The sequence below is a fragment of the Pan troglodytes genome, chromosome 15 (genome assembly GCF_028858775.2).
Source record: "Pan troglodytes isolate AG18354 chromosome 15, NHGRI_mPanTro3-v2.0_pri, whole genome shotgun sequence".
In the NCBI taxonomy this organism is placed as follows: Eukaryota; Metazoa; Chordata; class Mammalia; order Primates; family Hominidae; genus Pan; species Pan troglodytes.
The window spans coordinates 102,098,019-102,113,619 of NC_072413.2; the positions used below are offsets into that span (position 1 = coordinate 102,098,019).

The following is a 15,601-nucleotide window of genomic DNA, read 5'->3' on the forward strand; positions in this document are numbered from 1 at the left end:
CCCACCAAAGTGCATCAGTGCCCCAGGCAGTCAAGGTGCCAGGAGACGAGGAGGCCGCGGATCTTCTGTCCACCTGGGAGCAAGCCTGCAGCTTGAGACCCTCCTGGGACCCTGCACCCGCCACTGCCCTGCCCTCCTGGGCTCTCAAGGGAGTGAAGCAGGGTGGGCTCTGTAGGAGTTAAAGAAAGAGGAAAGAAACATGAAAAGCGGCTCAACAAGGCAGATTTATTTTGGAGAATAAACCTGAGAGGGACTTCTGGCCGATTTTGGTCAGGAGCCTTCTCTCCTACAGACTAAGGATCTTTAAGGGTTTAGGAAGTGGGGAGCTTATCGCAGGCTCGGAATGTTTCTATGTGAGGGAAAGTTTATTGCGGGCTTGGAATGTCTCTGGTCGGAGGGGAGGTTATCTCGAGGTTGGCATGTTTCTGATTGGAGATGTTATTTGTGGTTTACGGTCGTGCTGACATTAGCTATTGGGCTGATGTGTTTTGGGCTGGATTTAGGCAGCTTTTTAATCAAAGGGAACTTAAAATGGCGGTGTTTGTCCAAGAAGGCCATACTCCTGCTCTGTCCCGCTCCAGCCCTTGGGGGCCCCTCGGGCTCTTCTCTTGGATGGTGTGTGAATGGGCACATGTGGAGGGGCTGGTCCAGCTCTGCCTGCCTCTGGCCATCCAAAGGAGGGACAGCAGGGCCTGGGCAGCAATGCCGGCCTTGGAGCCCCGGGGCTGTGGAGGCTGCTTGACAGGACACGGAGCCCCCTCTGTGCTCAGGTCGTGGAGGCCTCGGGCACTACGGTCTGCCAGGCACCACATGTCACAGCTACTCAAACACCCAGGGCCACCGCGGAGGGCCAATGGCCGCAGGATGGCTCAGGACCCGCCCCACCCCTGTCGCTGCCTTTCTGGCTGCCCCCTAGTCCCTGGACAGGCGCTCCCCACCCCCAAGCAGGCCCCAGCCAATCTCCTGCCCAGGCAGGAGCTCCCCCTGCCGCCCTCACAGATCTCACCTCTTCCTACACGTTTCCAAGGCCGCGCCCCGCCCCGCACCCCGCCCCGCCCCCCGCCAGGCCCCGCCCCGCACCCCGCCAGGCCCCGCCCCGCACCCCGCCAGGCCCCGCCCCGCACCCCGCCAGGCCCCGCCCCGCACCCCGCCAGGCCCCGCCCCCCGCCAGGCCCCGCCCCCACCCCGCCATGCCCCGCCCCGCACCCCGCCAGGCCCCGCCCCGCACCCCGCCAGGCCCCGCCCCCACCCCGCCAGGCCCCGCCTCTCTCTCCGACCCTGGACAGTCCCCGGGACCCACCCCGCCCCCAGGTCCTGCCCCCGCCTGCGTCCGCGGGGCCTCCCACCCTCCCGGGCAGACTCCACTCCCGCCCCCTCCCCGTGGGTGCCCCCGCCGGCCCCGCCCTCCCAGGCTGCCCCCGGCGCCCCGGGCCTCCTCCCCGCAGTCCCTGAGTCCCGCAGGCCCCGCGTCCCCGCTGCACCCCCCCGTCCACTCCCGTGGTCCCCGGTCCGGCATGGCGCGCGCAGTGGGGCCCGAGCGGAGGCTGCTGGCCGTCTACACCGGCGGCACCATTGGCATGCGGAGTGAGCTCGGCGGTGAGTCCGAGACCCTGGGCGGGGTAGGCTTCTGGACCTGGCCGCGACCGGGAGCCTCGGACCCTCCTGCACCCACGGGGGTCGTTGGGGAGTCAAATCCGCGCCTGGATGGGGGGTGCGGGCTGAGGTCGCTCTCCTTCGGTTCCGGCCACCGGCGTCCCCACGCGTGGAACCCCAACCTGGACAGAGGAGGTTGCGGTGGGTTCTCGCCGTCGCGGTGCTCCCGGGAGCGCCCTGCGACCCTGGGGCCAGGTCGCCTGTGCTGCCGCTGCGGCCCTGAGGGCCAGCGTCCTGGAGCCCTGGAATATGGGGCGGGAGGGCCCCAGGGCATTGGCCTGCCGCTCCTGCCCTGGACACAGGCTTAGGAGGCTGCCCTGGAGAAGGCTTAGGAGGCTGCGAGGACCCCTCACCTGCGACACCCAGGAGGGTGTCCCCGTCCCCTGCGTCCCCTGGGGTCCTGGTCAGGCAGCAGTGGTTGGCACGACACTGGGGCTACCTGGCATCTGCGGGGACGCACGTGTTCACACCCGAGGTGGCCTCAGAGCCCTGCTTCCTCTGCCCCTGTGTGGACCTGGTTGACCAGAGACCAGCGATTGCATCTGGACTGAGTTCTGCCTGGGTGGGGTCAGGGCCTGGGACAGGCACCGAGCTCTGTGATACTCCAGCACAGTGCTGCCAGCCTGGGCTGGGCACAGGAAGGATGGTAGCTTGGGGAGCCTGAGGCCACCAGGATGGGGAGAGGACGGTTGCACTGGAGCCTCCAGAATGCCTGGGTGTTCCCCAGGAGGGCAGGACACTGCCTGGGGCCCCCAGGTGGGCTCTGCTGTGATGTGGGGCCTCCCTTAGGGCCAGGACAGCCCCCTCGCCCCGTCTTGAACCTGTTTGCGACCCTCCATGGGCCACTGCCTGCCTTTCCCTCAGAAGCCCTTTCCACTCCTCCTCCTCCCACTCCCTGCTGCCCTGGCCCCTCCCCACACTCCTGCTTGTGTCCAGCGCAGCTCTCTCTCCTGAGACGGCTGGGACCCTCTCCGGCTCTGCCAGAGCCCCAGGGCCTCCCCTGGCATGACCAGAACATTCTCTTGTCCCTTGCCCATCTGCCAACCACTTCCCCGCCCCTCCTATCCCCACCCCCTCTCATGGCCTGTTCCCTGGCAGCTGCCCCTCCTGGCCACCCCTTTCTGCTGAAGTGGCCGCTCAGAAGCCACCAGCACTCTGTCAGTGCTCTCAGATTCCACTCACCACACTGTGGCTGGTGCAGACCCCTCTGGAGGCCCACTCCGCACCCAGCCCAGGAGACAAATCCTAGTGGGGCTCGTCCACGAGGGACTCAGGTCCCCAGGAATGTGGCTGTCCAGGCTGCCAGGAGCCTCCTCTGCACTTCTCCTTCTGCCTGTGAATGGAACAAAGTCATTCACAGCTTGGCAAACGCCCCTGTGTGACACCACTGACACAGAGTGACACAATTCCTGTGCTTGGCCCTCACAAGCTAGAGAGAGAGGCTGCCATTGAAGGGATGGCACGCATTAAGGAGCTAGTCCCAGGGGCAGGATCTGCCAGGGCCCTGTAGGGGCTGTGGGCTGATAACAGGGTCTGAGCCGGGTGTGTGGATGGTGTGGAGTTTTGAGGCGGCCCAGGGAGGGCTTCTCTGAGGACACAAGGCCTGCAGGACAAAGATGGGAGAGGGCCAGGCCAGGAGCAGCCCTGCAAGGTGCAGGAAAGAGGAGTGGGGAGCCCAGCAGGGCCGGAGCCTGCCACAGCTGCCCCCGAGTGGGGACAGGACCTGGGGACTCTGTCTGGGGCCTCGTCCGACGCCCCTGACGCTACCCCTTCAGGCTTGGAGTGTGGCCAACTGCAGTTTCGTTGAGCTCAACATGTAGTTCTTGAGTGGTCCGAGCTGCAGGGGCAGGTGGACTCTGACTGGAACCCCACCACACGCCCGTCTCGCTCGGCCCCCGCGTGCTCGCCGCAGCAGCCTGTGGGTGCACTCACACGCGTGCACCGCATTTCTGAAAGAGGCTGTGAGGTCCCGTGTCTGGGTGGGAAGCAAGAGACTTGGAGGCTGGAAATTGGGTGTGGGGCATCAGTCTTCAGACCTGCAGCAGCCTTCTGAGATCCCTTGGTGCTCTGTGCACTGGGGCCCTGGCTTCTGCTCAGCAGCCCGTCCTCCTGTGGCTGCGAGGTCACCCCCAGCTGTTGCTAGCTGACCCATGTGGGGCATCCACTTCCAGGAACCCGCAGGAATGGGCTCCCCCAACCCCTCTTGAGGTTGGAGCAGCCAGACTGTCAGGCGTCAATGATTTACTCCCTCCACACTGCTGACGTGGGCTCTGGCCTTCCCTGGGGAGGTGAGAGGGGAGTGGTGGCTTTGCCATAGTAAAGCTGTTTGATTGTCGCTGTTGGAACGGCTTCTGTGCCTGCTGGTAAACAGTGACCTGTGGGTGGAACGCTGCACACCTGGAGCCCTGCCAGAGTTCAGGGAGGGCAGAGGTGATGCCAGCGGGGACGCCCCTTGACCCATCCCTTCTCTGAGTTCATTGAAGCTATCACAGGTCAAGGGGCGTAGTGAATCCAAACACGGCTGATAACCCCAAGCCCAAGCTGGCATCAGTGGCCACGTTCTGTACACCCGAGAAACTTGAAGACTTCCTGTGTCAAACTGGGAACCCCACCTGCTTGCCGGCCTGTCCCAAAGTCCCTCCTGAGCCCGGCTCCTTGCAGGCACAGCAGGGAGGGCAGAGATTTGGGGCCAGGCAGCTGAGAGAAGCTCCCTGCCCAGTGGCCACATGGGTCCCAGCAGTCGAGACTGTCGGTGGAGTGATGCCCACGGCTTCTTGGTTACTGCAGTGGCGTCTGTGCCCTTGGCCTGGACCTCCTTCCTGAATGGGTGCTACACGTTCACAAGTTTCTAAGCCTAAGCTTGACTTCGCTGGTGACAGTGGGGCCCATTGTCTTAGAGAGCAAAGCCTCCTTTCCAGGTGTTTGGCAGGGGGCTGAGGAGTTTCCGAGTCACCAGCAAACTCAGGCACCTGCCTGGATGGGCCAAGGAAGAGGTTCCAGGCAGGGCCGGAGGGTTCAGATTCTGCAGCCCTTGAAGCTTTTGGAGGGCCCTCATTGAGAAAAGTAATACAAGTTACAAAATCATAGTTAGGTGTGAAAGCCGGTGTTTGTTTATTTTTTATTTATTTTTATTTTTTTGAGATGGAGTCTCACTCTGTCGCCCAGACTGGAGTGCAGTGGCGTGATCTCAGCTCACTGCAAGCTCCGCCTCCCGGGTTCACACCATTCTCCTGCCTCAGCCTTCTGAGTAGCTGGGACTACAGGCGCCCGCCACCGCGCCCGGCTGAAAGCTGTTTATTTAAAATAACAAAAGAAATTGCCCCGGCTGACCGGGCGCGGTGGCTCACACCTGTAATCCCAGCACTTTGGGAGGCTGAGGTGGGTGGATCACTTGAGGTCAGGAGTTCAAGACCAGCCATGGACAACATGGTGAAACCCTGTCTCTACTAAAAATACAAAAAAAAAAAAAAAATTAGCCAGATGTGGTGGCAGATGCCTGTGGTCCCAGCTACTGGGGAGGCTGAGGCATGAGAATCGCTTGAACCCAGGAGGTGGAGGTTGCAGTGAGCCGAGATCACGCCACTGCACTCCAGCCTGAGTGACAGAGCGAGACCCTGTCTCAAACAAACAAAAAAACCTGATGCCACTACATACCTGTAGAATGGCTGCTGACGTACAACACATTGACTGCGGGGTGAGTGCTGGAGCCCCAGAGTTGGAAAGTGGTCCACTCGCAGGTTGGTAAGAAAACTTTACTGGCGACAGTATAGGTTTGAAAAAGGAACGTTTGGCCAGACATGGTGGCTCAGGCCTGTAATTCCAACACTTTGGGAGGCCAAGGCGGGTGGTTCACTTGCCTTGCTAACATGGCGAAACCCCGTCTCTACTAAAAGTAAAAAATTAGCCAGGTGTGGTGGTGCATGCCTGTAATCCCGGCTACTCGGGAGGCTAAGGCAGGAGAATTGCTTGAGCCCGGAGGGTGGAGGTTGCAGTGAGTCGAGATGGCATCACTGTACTCCAGCCTGGGCAACAGAGTGAGACTCTGCCTCAAAAAAAAAAAAAAAAAAAAAAAAAAAAAAGGAAGAAAGGAGAAGAAAAAGAAAAAAGAAAGAAATTGGCCAGGCTGGTTTTGAACTCCTGGGCTCAAATGATCTTCCTGCATCAGCCTCCCAAAATTCTGGGATTACAGGTGTGAGCCATAAAAACCACTGCAAAAGCACATATGGAGTGTTTTGCTTGAGAGAAGAGGACGCCAAGAGAGTTTAGTCTTGTCTTTGGCTGATTTTGCCTGTGGTGCCCACACATGCCCCCAGCAGGGACAGCAGGGCCCATAGCCACGCCTACCACTCTGCAGCATTCCTGGAAGTTTCTGGAAGCTGTTCCCCCACATGAGTCAGCAGCAGCTGGAGGTGACCTTGCACAATGTGAGCATGTCCCACAAAACCAAACCAGATGTGCCCCCTCCACCTTCCCCATAAGACACCCCAGCTTCACCCACCGTGATGAGTGGAGAGTGACTTTTTGTTTCCTGTGGCCACTGTGCCGGGCGGCTGAACATCACAGAAGTTCATTCTGGGTTCTGGAGGCCGAGGCCTGAGAGGGGTTTCCCCAGGCTGAGCCAAGGTGCTGCAGGGCACCGCTCCGTCCTGAGGCTCTGCGGGAGGAGCCACCCCTGCCACCTCCAGTGTCTGGTGGCTGCCGCAATCCTTGACTTGTGGCCGCATCACTCCAGTCATCCAGGCCAGCATCTCCAAGGGCCGCTCTGCCCTGTCGTCATATGGCCTTCCCCTCCCCGTGCTCTGTGGCCTCCCACCTGTGAGGAAACACGAGAGGGCGTTTAGGGCCCACCTGGATTGTCCAGGGCCACCTCCCACCCCATGACCCCTAATATCACATCCGTAAAGACACTTCCGTATGAAGTGACACCCACAGGTACCGGGGATTGGGATGTGGACATCTTTTTTATTTTTATGTATTTATTTAATTTTTTGAGACAGTCTCATTCTGTCACCCAGGCTGGAGTGCAGTGGTGCGATCTTGGCTCACTGCAACCTCCGCCTGCCAGATTCAAGTGATTCTCCCGCCTCAACCTCCCAAGTAGCTGGGATTACAGGCACCTGCCATCACGACCAGTTAATTTTTGTATTATTCATAAAGACGGGGTTTTACCATGTTGACCAGGCTGGTCTTGAATTCCAGACCTCAAGCAATCTGACACCTCGGCCACCCAAAGTGCTGAGATTCCAGGCCTGAGCCACTGTGCCCGGCCCTGGGATGCAGACATCTAGGATGCTTTTTCAACCCACCGTACATGAGACAGGGACACTTGGACACCGGTGTGGGGTGGACCCTGAGCCCCCTGGATGTCCAGGGTCTGAGGTTGGGTCCTTGGGGTTCACAAGGCTGGTGAATCCAGACCTTTGTTCCTGCAGCCCGTGTCCTGGCTGTGCTCTGGGCGCCTCGGAGGGCAGACGGGCAGACAAACATGCGAGGGCTCTGCCTCCCCCGTCTGCTGGCTGAGCCCTACTGGCGGGGTGATTTTGTCAGCGGCTGCACCTCAGCTGGCCTGCATCTTCCAGTCCTCTGGCAAACGTCCCCGGGGCTCCACGGCTTTTGTGTAAGGCCAGAGGAGGATCACGGGTGCCATAAACCTTCACGGGGCCAAGGGGCTGGTGTCCCGGGGCTGGTGACTTAACAGGCAGAGATGTGGAGACCAGGGTGAGCCCAGCAGTGGAGGGCGATGTCAGGGAGGGGTGTGGCTGGAGGGATATTAGAGGGGGCTGCTTTAACTTGCCAAGTTTGGGGTTAATTTGTGAGCCAGTGATAGGAGATGGGTACAGCTGCAGAGGGCGAGGGGGGAAAGCAGGTGACCATGGCTGGGGTCTGCAGGATAGGATGGGGCATTGCTGCTGGGGGAGGGAAGGGAGGGCCGGGAGGGAGCTTTGGGGCTTGCTGGAGGCCCTGGAGGGGTGGCTGAGGGGTCAGGGCTTTATACTGAGCAGCTGGCCCCAGGGAATGAGTGGTGTGGCCAGGTCTCCATTTAAGGGACAGAACTGAGATGCAGAGGCTGCAGGAAGGTGGCAGAGCTGCTGGGGGTGGGACCAGCCCGTCTGTGCACTTGCTGTGTGCTAGGCCCTCCAGGTCGGGGAGCTGGGGAAGGGGACCTGGGCTGGACCCTGAGGGAGTCACACAGTCCGTGCCCTTTGGGAGCTCGAGGGCCAGTGAGGGAGAATGTGGGAATAGCACTACAGCCTGGGCATCTGGGAGGGCTTCCTGGGGGTGGTGTCCCAATCTGGGCCTTGAGGCACCTACTGGGTGAGAAGTGGGGACGAGGCAGGACTTCCAGGCAGAGCCCACAGTATATCCACAGTGAGGCAAAGGCTGAGCCCCGTGGGCCTTGGTGGGGAGTGTGGACTAAGCATTTGGAGAAGGAGGTGGGAGCAGGGGCAGGGCCTGGGTGGAGCAGCTGGAGACCTGGGCAGAGCTCCTGGGGCCGTCCAGGTGCGAAATGAGGAATCACCACGGGCTCCAAGGCAGGAAGCCATGGCTTCCAAACGCGGGTCAGCCGCCTGCCCTCTGAGGGGTCCCAGGGGCAGCCATAGCCCTTCCTCCCAGCCTCTGACTGTCATAAGACTGGAGCCCCATCCCACCAGCTCTGGTCCTGCCCCTCATTGAGGGAGGAGGCGGCCATGGCTGTCAGCCCCTGACCCCAGCATCCACCTGGACTCTGCCTGCAGTGCTCGTGCCTGGGACGGGCCTGGCTGCCATCCTGAGGACACTGCCCATGTTCCATGACGAGGAGCACGCCCAAGCCCGCGGCCTCTCTGAGGACACCCTGGTGCTGCCGTGAGTGTGGGCTTCTCCCAGTCCCGGACAGGGCATGGCTGCTGGGGGGCACCGATCCTGAGGCTGGGCACTGCTGGCCAGGCCCACGTGAGCCATTTGCTCACCCCTGTCTCTAACATCCCCTCAGCTTACAGGGCTTTAGGACTGACCAGCAGTCGCCTTGCACCAGGGCCTGAACCTCTGAGGGTGCCCTGTGCCTGGTCCCACCTTCCCTCCCCACCCTCCTCCCACACCCCCAGCCAGGCTGCTTCGGCAAGTGTGATGAGGGCGCCCCGTCTAGGAACCCTGTATATCAGGAGCCGGCTGGCCCAGGTGGCCTTGCCCCCAGCATAGAGGTCCTTCCATTTCTCAGCTCTGGGCCCAGCTCCCTGATGTCCCCCACAGCTGGGGGTGAGCTGGGAGTTGCCCTCGTGGTGGCTGACCGCCACAGCTGCCACAGGCGAGCCTCCTGCAAGCATCCTCTCCTGCCTGGGCATGGGCTGGTCCCAGCCCCCCTCTTCCAGCTGGTGTGGGAAGAAGCCTGCTGGGAGTGGCCCATCCTGACCCACGTCCTTGCCTCTGTGGGGGCTCCAGGTGGAAGGGGGGCCGGGCCCCGTACCTGGGATGCTGAGAACTTGCTATGTGCGGAGCCCTTGGCGTAGGGAACCCAGCTCTGCCAGAGGGGAACAGAGCGGGTCAAGGCATTTAGAGCAGGAGGAGGTGCAGAGCGGGAGCCTGCTGTTCCGCCTCCTGCTGTTTCTGTCCCGCAGCCCGGCCAGCCGCAACCAGAGGATCCTCTACACCGTGCTGGAGTGCCAGCCCCTCTTCGACTCCAGTGACATGACCATCGCTGAGTGGGTTCGCGTTGCCCAGACCATCGAGGTAGTGGGGCTGGGGAATGCTGGGTGGGGCTGTGGTGTGTGGGTGGGGCTGAGGTGTGTGGGTGGGGCTGTGGTGTGTGGGTGGGGCTGTGGAGAGTGGGCAGGGCTGTTGGGTGTGAGTGGGGCTAGGGAGCATGGGTGGGAATGGGGAGTGTGGGTGGGGCTTGGAGTGTGGGCGGGGCTGTGTTTTGTGGGTGGGGCTGTGGAGAGTGGGTGAGGCTGTGGAGTGTGGGTGGGGCTGTGGGGTGTGGGGTGGGCTGTGTTGCGTGGGCAGGGCTGTGTTTTGTGGGTGGGGCTGTGTTGTGAGTGGGGCTGTAGGGTGTGGGTGGGGCTACGAGTGTGGGCGGGGCTGTGGGTATGGGTGGGGCTGGTGGATGGGCAGTGGCCGGCAGAAACACTCTGGGACGGGTGAGGAGCTGCAGGGTCTGGGGTGGAGTCGGCCTGCCCAGCCTGGGGCCTGGGAGCATCTGGGAATGGCAGCTTCAGGAAAGGGCAGGGTCCACGTGTCAGAGCTGCGGGCAAGGCTCTGAGTTCCTCTCCCCCATGCAAGCTGGGGGTGGGCGTATAGGGCCAAGTCGACTTCCCAGATGAGGACACAACGGGAACAGCTGTCTTGGCCTGTCCCAGTTAGTATCTGGGGCGTGGTGTGTGGCGTGTGATGCTACCTCGAGGGCCAGCAAGCTCCTTGTGCGTGGCTGGTGACCTGCTCACTGCCCTCTGTCCGTCCCCGCCCAGTTGGAGTCTTAGTGGATTTAGTGGAGTCTTGGTTGGAGTCTTAGTGGACCACAGCACCTCTCAAAGACTCCTGTGGTTTACAGCGACCTGTGTGCTCCCCCTGCAGGCAGAACCACCCCCCGCCCCATCAGCTTTTCTTCTCCCTTCTCCCCCATCACAACACGCTCCCATGTTACCGGAGCTGCCTCCCCTAGTAGGGGGCCTCCTGCCCCCTCCAGTCCCAATTCTCACCTGCTTCCCTTACGAACCCCCTGCTCCCCTGAGTGGGAACATCTAGGCTTCCCCTTCCCAGCAGCAGGGTGGCAGGCAGCACCACCCAGGACAGGACCCTCCATTTGTGGCCGGCAGCCCTCACCGGGCAAGGCCTGATTGCTTTTTGAGGCCCACGAAGGTGCCCTGCGGTCCTTGCTGCAGGGAGCAGCCCTGGGCAGCCTCACAAAGGCATTCTCGGCTCAGGTGGCCCAGCCTGCCGTCTTGCCGCGAGTGGCCAGCAGAGGGCGCCCTTCCCCTCCTTGGCCTCCGCTCCTCTGCAGTTCCCAGGCCTACGGGGCTGGGTCTTTTGATGGCCCCCCGGGCAGGCCCAGGCTTAGTATGGGGCCCTGGGCTCTCGGAACGGTGCCCTGGCAGCCGCAGCCTGGGCCAGCCACCCTCCAGGGGTGGTGGCCGGAGGACGTCCCTGCATGGCCAGCTTCACTGCTGCCCTTCGGTGTCCTGCCCGGCCGCCCAGGTCCAGATCCAGGCAACCTCCAGGATCACCTGCTGGTTCCCGGCCATGGCTGTGCCTTGACCCTGCGGGCGTCCTTGTGCCCACCGTCGTGTTCTTGCCTGACCCGCGGTCTGGGCTTCGAGGCTCGTGCACCACCACAGCCCCCTGCTGCCATGGAGAGGCGCTCTCCCGCCCTTGGGGAGTGTGCAGAGGCCCCTTGGAGGGACTCATTCTCGAGTGCTCTGAGGGGTGCCTCAGCGTGGTGGGTGCACCTGAGTGGCATGGAAGCCTCGGGGCAGGGAGAGCGTGGGAGTCCCAGGACTCCACGCCAGGGGCTAATCTTCCAGAGAGGGACTTCCAGGCCAGGGTCCCACGGGCGCCTCCCCTGAGTCCTCCTCTCTGCATCTGGACCCTTTCCCCCATGCTGCAACCTCCCCCACACCTGCTTGCGAGGGGCTGGCCTGCCTGAGCATGCGCCCCTCCTGCAGAGGCACTACGAGCAGTACCACGGCTTTGTGGTCATCCACGGCACCGACACCATGGCCTTTGCTGCCTCGATGCTGTCCTTCATGCTGGAGAACCTGCAGAAGACCGTCATCCTCACTGGGGCCCAGGTAACCCCAGGGGCCCGGGGCTCCTAGGAACAGGGGCTTCCTGAGGCCACAGGGCAAGTCAGCGCTGTGGGCGGCCGCTGCGGGACCCCGGGCTTCCTGCTCAGCCCAGCAGCTCCTGAGGTGGCTGCTGCAGGGCCCGTGCTGGGGCTCGCAAATGCTCAGGTCCTGCCCGGGTGCCAGCACCACCTGCCCCGCGGGATGGGCGGTCACCTCCAGCACCACCTGCCCCGCGGGAGGGGGGTCATCTCCTGCTGGTGGCCTTGGGAGCTGTGAGGCCCTGGAGCACCCAGAGCCAGGTCCACCTCGGCCCTGGGGGTGCCAGGCATCCCTTCCTCTCCTCCCGATGCTTCCTCGCGGCTGCTGCCCACCTCTCCATCTGGCGCATCAGGGTGGCCGCGCACAGAGCCGCACCAGGAGGCCCCGGCCGTGTCCCTGCCTTTGTCCCTCTCTTTGCTCCGCCCACTGTGGGTCTAGGCGATGCCATCCTGGGGGCCCTGGCACACGATTTCCCTGCCTCTCTCACCCTAACCCAGCACAAATCCCATAAGCCAAGGCCAGTAGAGTGTTCTGGAAAACTGGATTTGAGGGGATGTGGCAGGGGAGGTTGGCTAGAAGCTGACTAGGGGTCCCTGTTGCCTGCGGGTGGCAGTGGGCACCTGAACCCCTTGGGATCCTTTCCCACGGCTGAGGCTAAGGTCTTGTATGGGAAACCGGTACCTGTGTCCCTTTGAGCTTGGTGGCCGTTCCAGAAAGCTCCATGGAGGCCCTCTTAGGAGGTCTGCGAGGAGCAGTCCGGGGAGGTGGCTTAGCCACCCCACTCTGCTTGCCTGGCGCCGTCTCCCTTGTCCCTCCAGGGTCTCCCCAGGGCCCACTGCACACACCTGTTAGCGGTGGAGCAGTGCCTCCTGCCCCAGAACTCGAGAAGGAGGGATGGGGCTACAGCTGGTTCTCCTCTTCCCAGACCTTCCCGAGCCCTGGGGGAGCAGAACATCCCGTGGACCTCTCTAGGGGATCAAGGGCACAGTTACGAGCACCGCAGGACCCAGGAACGTTCACATGCGTGTCGTCCTCACTCTGATGTTGGCCTGTGCCGGGACATCCTTATCCCTGTTATACCTGTGGGGAAACTGAGGCTTACAGGCTAGGGGCTCACCCACAGCCACGTACCACGTGAGGGCTGAGTCAGGGAGCACCCAGGACCCAGGACTGCCACCCCCTGCCAGGGCTCTCTCCCTCCAGAGGCTCTGCACTGACCACTTCCCGGCCGCCTCCTCCTGAAGACCCTGGCCTCTGCACGGCCACCTGCTCCCTCCTGGGACGCGCTGTTCAGTCAACCATAGCACAGTCGCCCATGCTAGACACAGGCAGCTGCGGGAGGAGCTGTACTGTGCCTGGCATCCCGAGGCAGTTCCTTTCTGTCACAGCCCACCCACCCCTCACCCCCACCACCCTCCTTCCAGCCCACAGTTCTTCTGGGGTAGCGAGGGAGCTGGGCAGGGCGGCTGTGGTGGGAGGCCTGTGATGCGTTCTCCAGTATGGGGACCGGCTGGCCCCTGCTGCCAGCACTGGGCTCTTGGACATGTAGAGGGAGCTGGTGGGTGGGTTGAGGCCCTGGGTGCAGGCTGGCATGGTCTGCAGCCACAGCTGTTGGTGGGTGGGTTGAGGCCCTGGGTGCAGGCTGGCATCGTCCGCAGGGACAGCTGTTGTTGGTGGCCTTGGAGACGGGCTTACTGCCCAGCTCCTCTGAGTGCCCCGTTCCCCCAAGGCACCCATCTCCAGGCTGCCTGCTGCAGTCCAAGCCTGCCTGTCCTCTTTCCCACACCCCGCCTGGGGCTCCTGGGCTGGGCCTGGGGGTTTAACCTGGAGAGATGAGCCAGACATCCCAGGCTTCTGGGCTTCCCAGGCCTCAGCTACTCCGTGGCCTCTCCCCCAGGTGCCCATCCATGCCCTGTGGAGCGACGGCCGTGAGAACCTGCTGGGGGCACTGCTCATGGCCGGCCAGTATGTGATCCCAGAGGTACCTGCCTGGCGCATGTGGAGGCGGGGCAGGTGGGGTGGGGGCAGGAGCCCAGAGAGCAGCCAGGAAACAGACTCCCCCCAGCCCCTCCCCAGACGCCACTGCCAATAGCTGGGTGCACTGTCTTCTAGATCTTATGTTGTGGATATTTACATTAGAGGTACGTATGGAAGTTCTACGTTAGAGATACGTATGGAAGTTCTGCGTTAGAGATGCGTGTGGAGGTTCTGCGTTAGAGATGCGTGTGGAGGTTCTGCGTTAGAGATGCGTGTGGAGGTTCTGCGTTAGAGATGCGTGTGGAGGTTCTGTGTTAGAGATGCGTGTGGAGGTTTTACATTAAGAGATGCGTATGGAGGTTCTGCGTTAGAGATGCGTGTGGAGGTTCTGCGTTAGAGATGCGTGTGGAGGTTCTGCGTTAGAGATGCGTGTGGAGGTTTTACGTTAGAGATGCGTGTGGAGGTTTTATGTTAGAGGTGCGTGTGGAGGTTCTGCGTTAGAGATGCGTGTGGAGGTTTTACGTTAGAGATGCGTGTGGAGGTTCCGCGTTAGAGATGCGTGCGGAGGTTCTACGTTAGAGATGCGTATGGAGGTTCTGCGTTAGAGATGCATGTGGAGGTTCTGCGTTAGAGATGCGTGTGGAGGTTTTACGTTAGAGATGCGTGTGGAGGTTTTACGTTAGAGATGCGTGTGGAGGTTCTGCGTTAGAGATGCGTATGGAGGTTCTGCGTTAGAGATGCATGTGGAGGTTCTGCGTTAGAGATGCGTGTGGAGGTTTTACATTAAGAGATGCGTGTGGAGGTTTTACGTTAGAGATGCGTGTGGAGGTTCCGCGTTAGAGGTGCATGTGGAGGTTCCGCGTTAGAGATGCGTGTGGAGGTTCTGCGTTAGAGATGCGTGTGGAGGTTCCGCGTTAGAGATGCGTGTGGAGGTTTTACATTAAGAGATGCGTGTGGAGGTTTTACGTTAGAGATGCGTGTGGAGGTTCCGCGTTAGAGGTGCATGTGGAGGTTCCGCGTTAGAGATGCGTGTGGAGGTTCCGCGTTAGAGATGCGTGTGGAGGTTTTACATTAAGAGATGCGTGTGGAGGTTTTACGTTAGAGATGCGTGTGGAGGTTCCGCGTTAGAGGTGCATGTGGAGGTTCCGCGTTAGAGATGCGTGTGGAGGTTCTGCGTTAGAGATGCGTGTGGAGGTTCCGCGTTAGAGATGCGTGTGGAGGTTTTACATTAAGAGATGCGTGTGGAGGTTTTACGTTAGAGATGCGTGTGGAGGTTCCGCGTTAGAGATGCGTGTGGAGGTTCCGCGTTAGAGATGCGTGTGGAGGTTTTACATTAAGAGATGCGTGTGGAGGTTCCGCGTTAGAGATGCGTGTGGAGGTTCCGCGTTAGAGATGCGTGTGGAGGTTCCGCGTTAGAGATGCGTGTGGAGGTTCCGCGTTAGAGATGCGTGTGGAGGTTCCGCGTTAGAGATGCGTGTGGAGGTTCCGCGTTAGAGATGCGTGTGGAGGTTCCGCGTTAGAGATGCGTGTGGAGGTTCCGCGTTAGAGATGCGTGTGGAGGTTTTACATTAAGAGATGCGTGTGGAGGTTTTACGTTAGAGATGCGTGTGGAGGTTCCGCGTTAGAGATGCGTGTGGAGGTTCCGCGTTAGAGATGCGTGTGGAGGTTCCGCGTTAGAGATGCGTGTGGAGGTTTTACATTAAGAGATGCGTGTGGAGGTTCTGCGTTAGAGATGCGTGTGGAGGTTCCGCGTTAGAGATGCGTGTGGAGGTTTTACATTAAGAGATGCGTGTGGAGGTTTTACGTTAGAGATGCGTGTGGAGGTTCCGCGTTAGAGGTGCATGTGGAGGTTCCGCGTTAGAGATGCGTGTGGAGGTTCTGCGTTAGAGATGCGTGTGGAGGTTCCGCGTTAGAGATGCGTGTGGAGGTTTTACATTAAGAGATGCGTGTGGAGGTTTTACGTTAGAGATGCGTGTGGAGGTTCCGCGTTAGAGATGCGTGTGGAGGTTCCGCGTTAGAGATGCGTGTGGAGGTTCTGCGTTAGAGATGTGTGTGGAGGTTGTACATTAAGAGATGCGTGTGGAGGTTTTACGTTAGAGATGCGTATGGAGGTTCTGCGTTAGAGATGCGTGTGGAGATTGTGCGTTAGAGATGCGTGTGGAGGTTCTGCGTTA

At 61.1% G+C, this 15,601-nt stretch overlaps 1 protein-coding gene across 4 annotated transcripts in view; it reads left to right on the forward strand.

Moving 5' to 3' along the window:
• Positions 1 to 1,421: 1,421 nt before the first annotated feature.
• ASPG (asparaginase) overlaps positions 1,422 to 15,601 on the forward strand; it is a 31,941-nt gene continuing 17,761 nt past the window's right edge. For 2 of the 4 annotated variants that reach the window (XM_510194.9, XM_016926803.4), the window contains exons 1-5: positions 1,424 to 1,596; positions 8,391 to 8,499; positions 9,249 to 9,360; positions 11,289 to 11,414; positions 13,348 to 13,431. In XM_510194.9, the coding sequence (XP_510194.3) occupies positions 1,515 to 1,596; positions 8,391 to 8,499; positions 9,249 to 9,360; positions 11,289 to 11,414; positions 13,348 to 13,431 (513 nt within the window). In that variant the 5' untranslated portion in view covers positions 1,424 to 1,514. Of the gene's footprint in view, positions 1,597 to 8,390; positions 8,500 to 9,248; positions 9,361 to 11,288; positions 11,415 to 13,347; positions 13,432 to 15,601 lie in introns of all 4 variants that reach the window. The other 2 variants (XM_016926806.4, XM_016926804.4) reach the window with 2 other exon arrangements.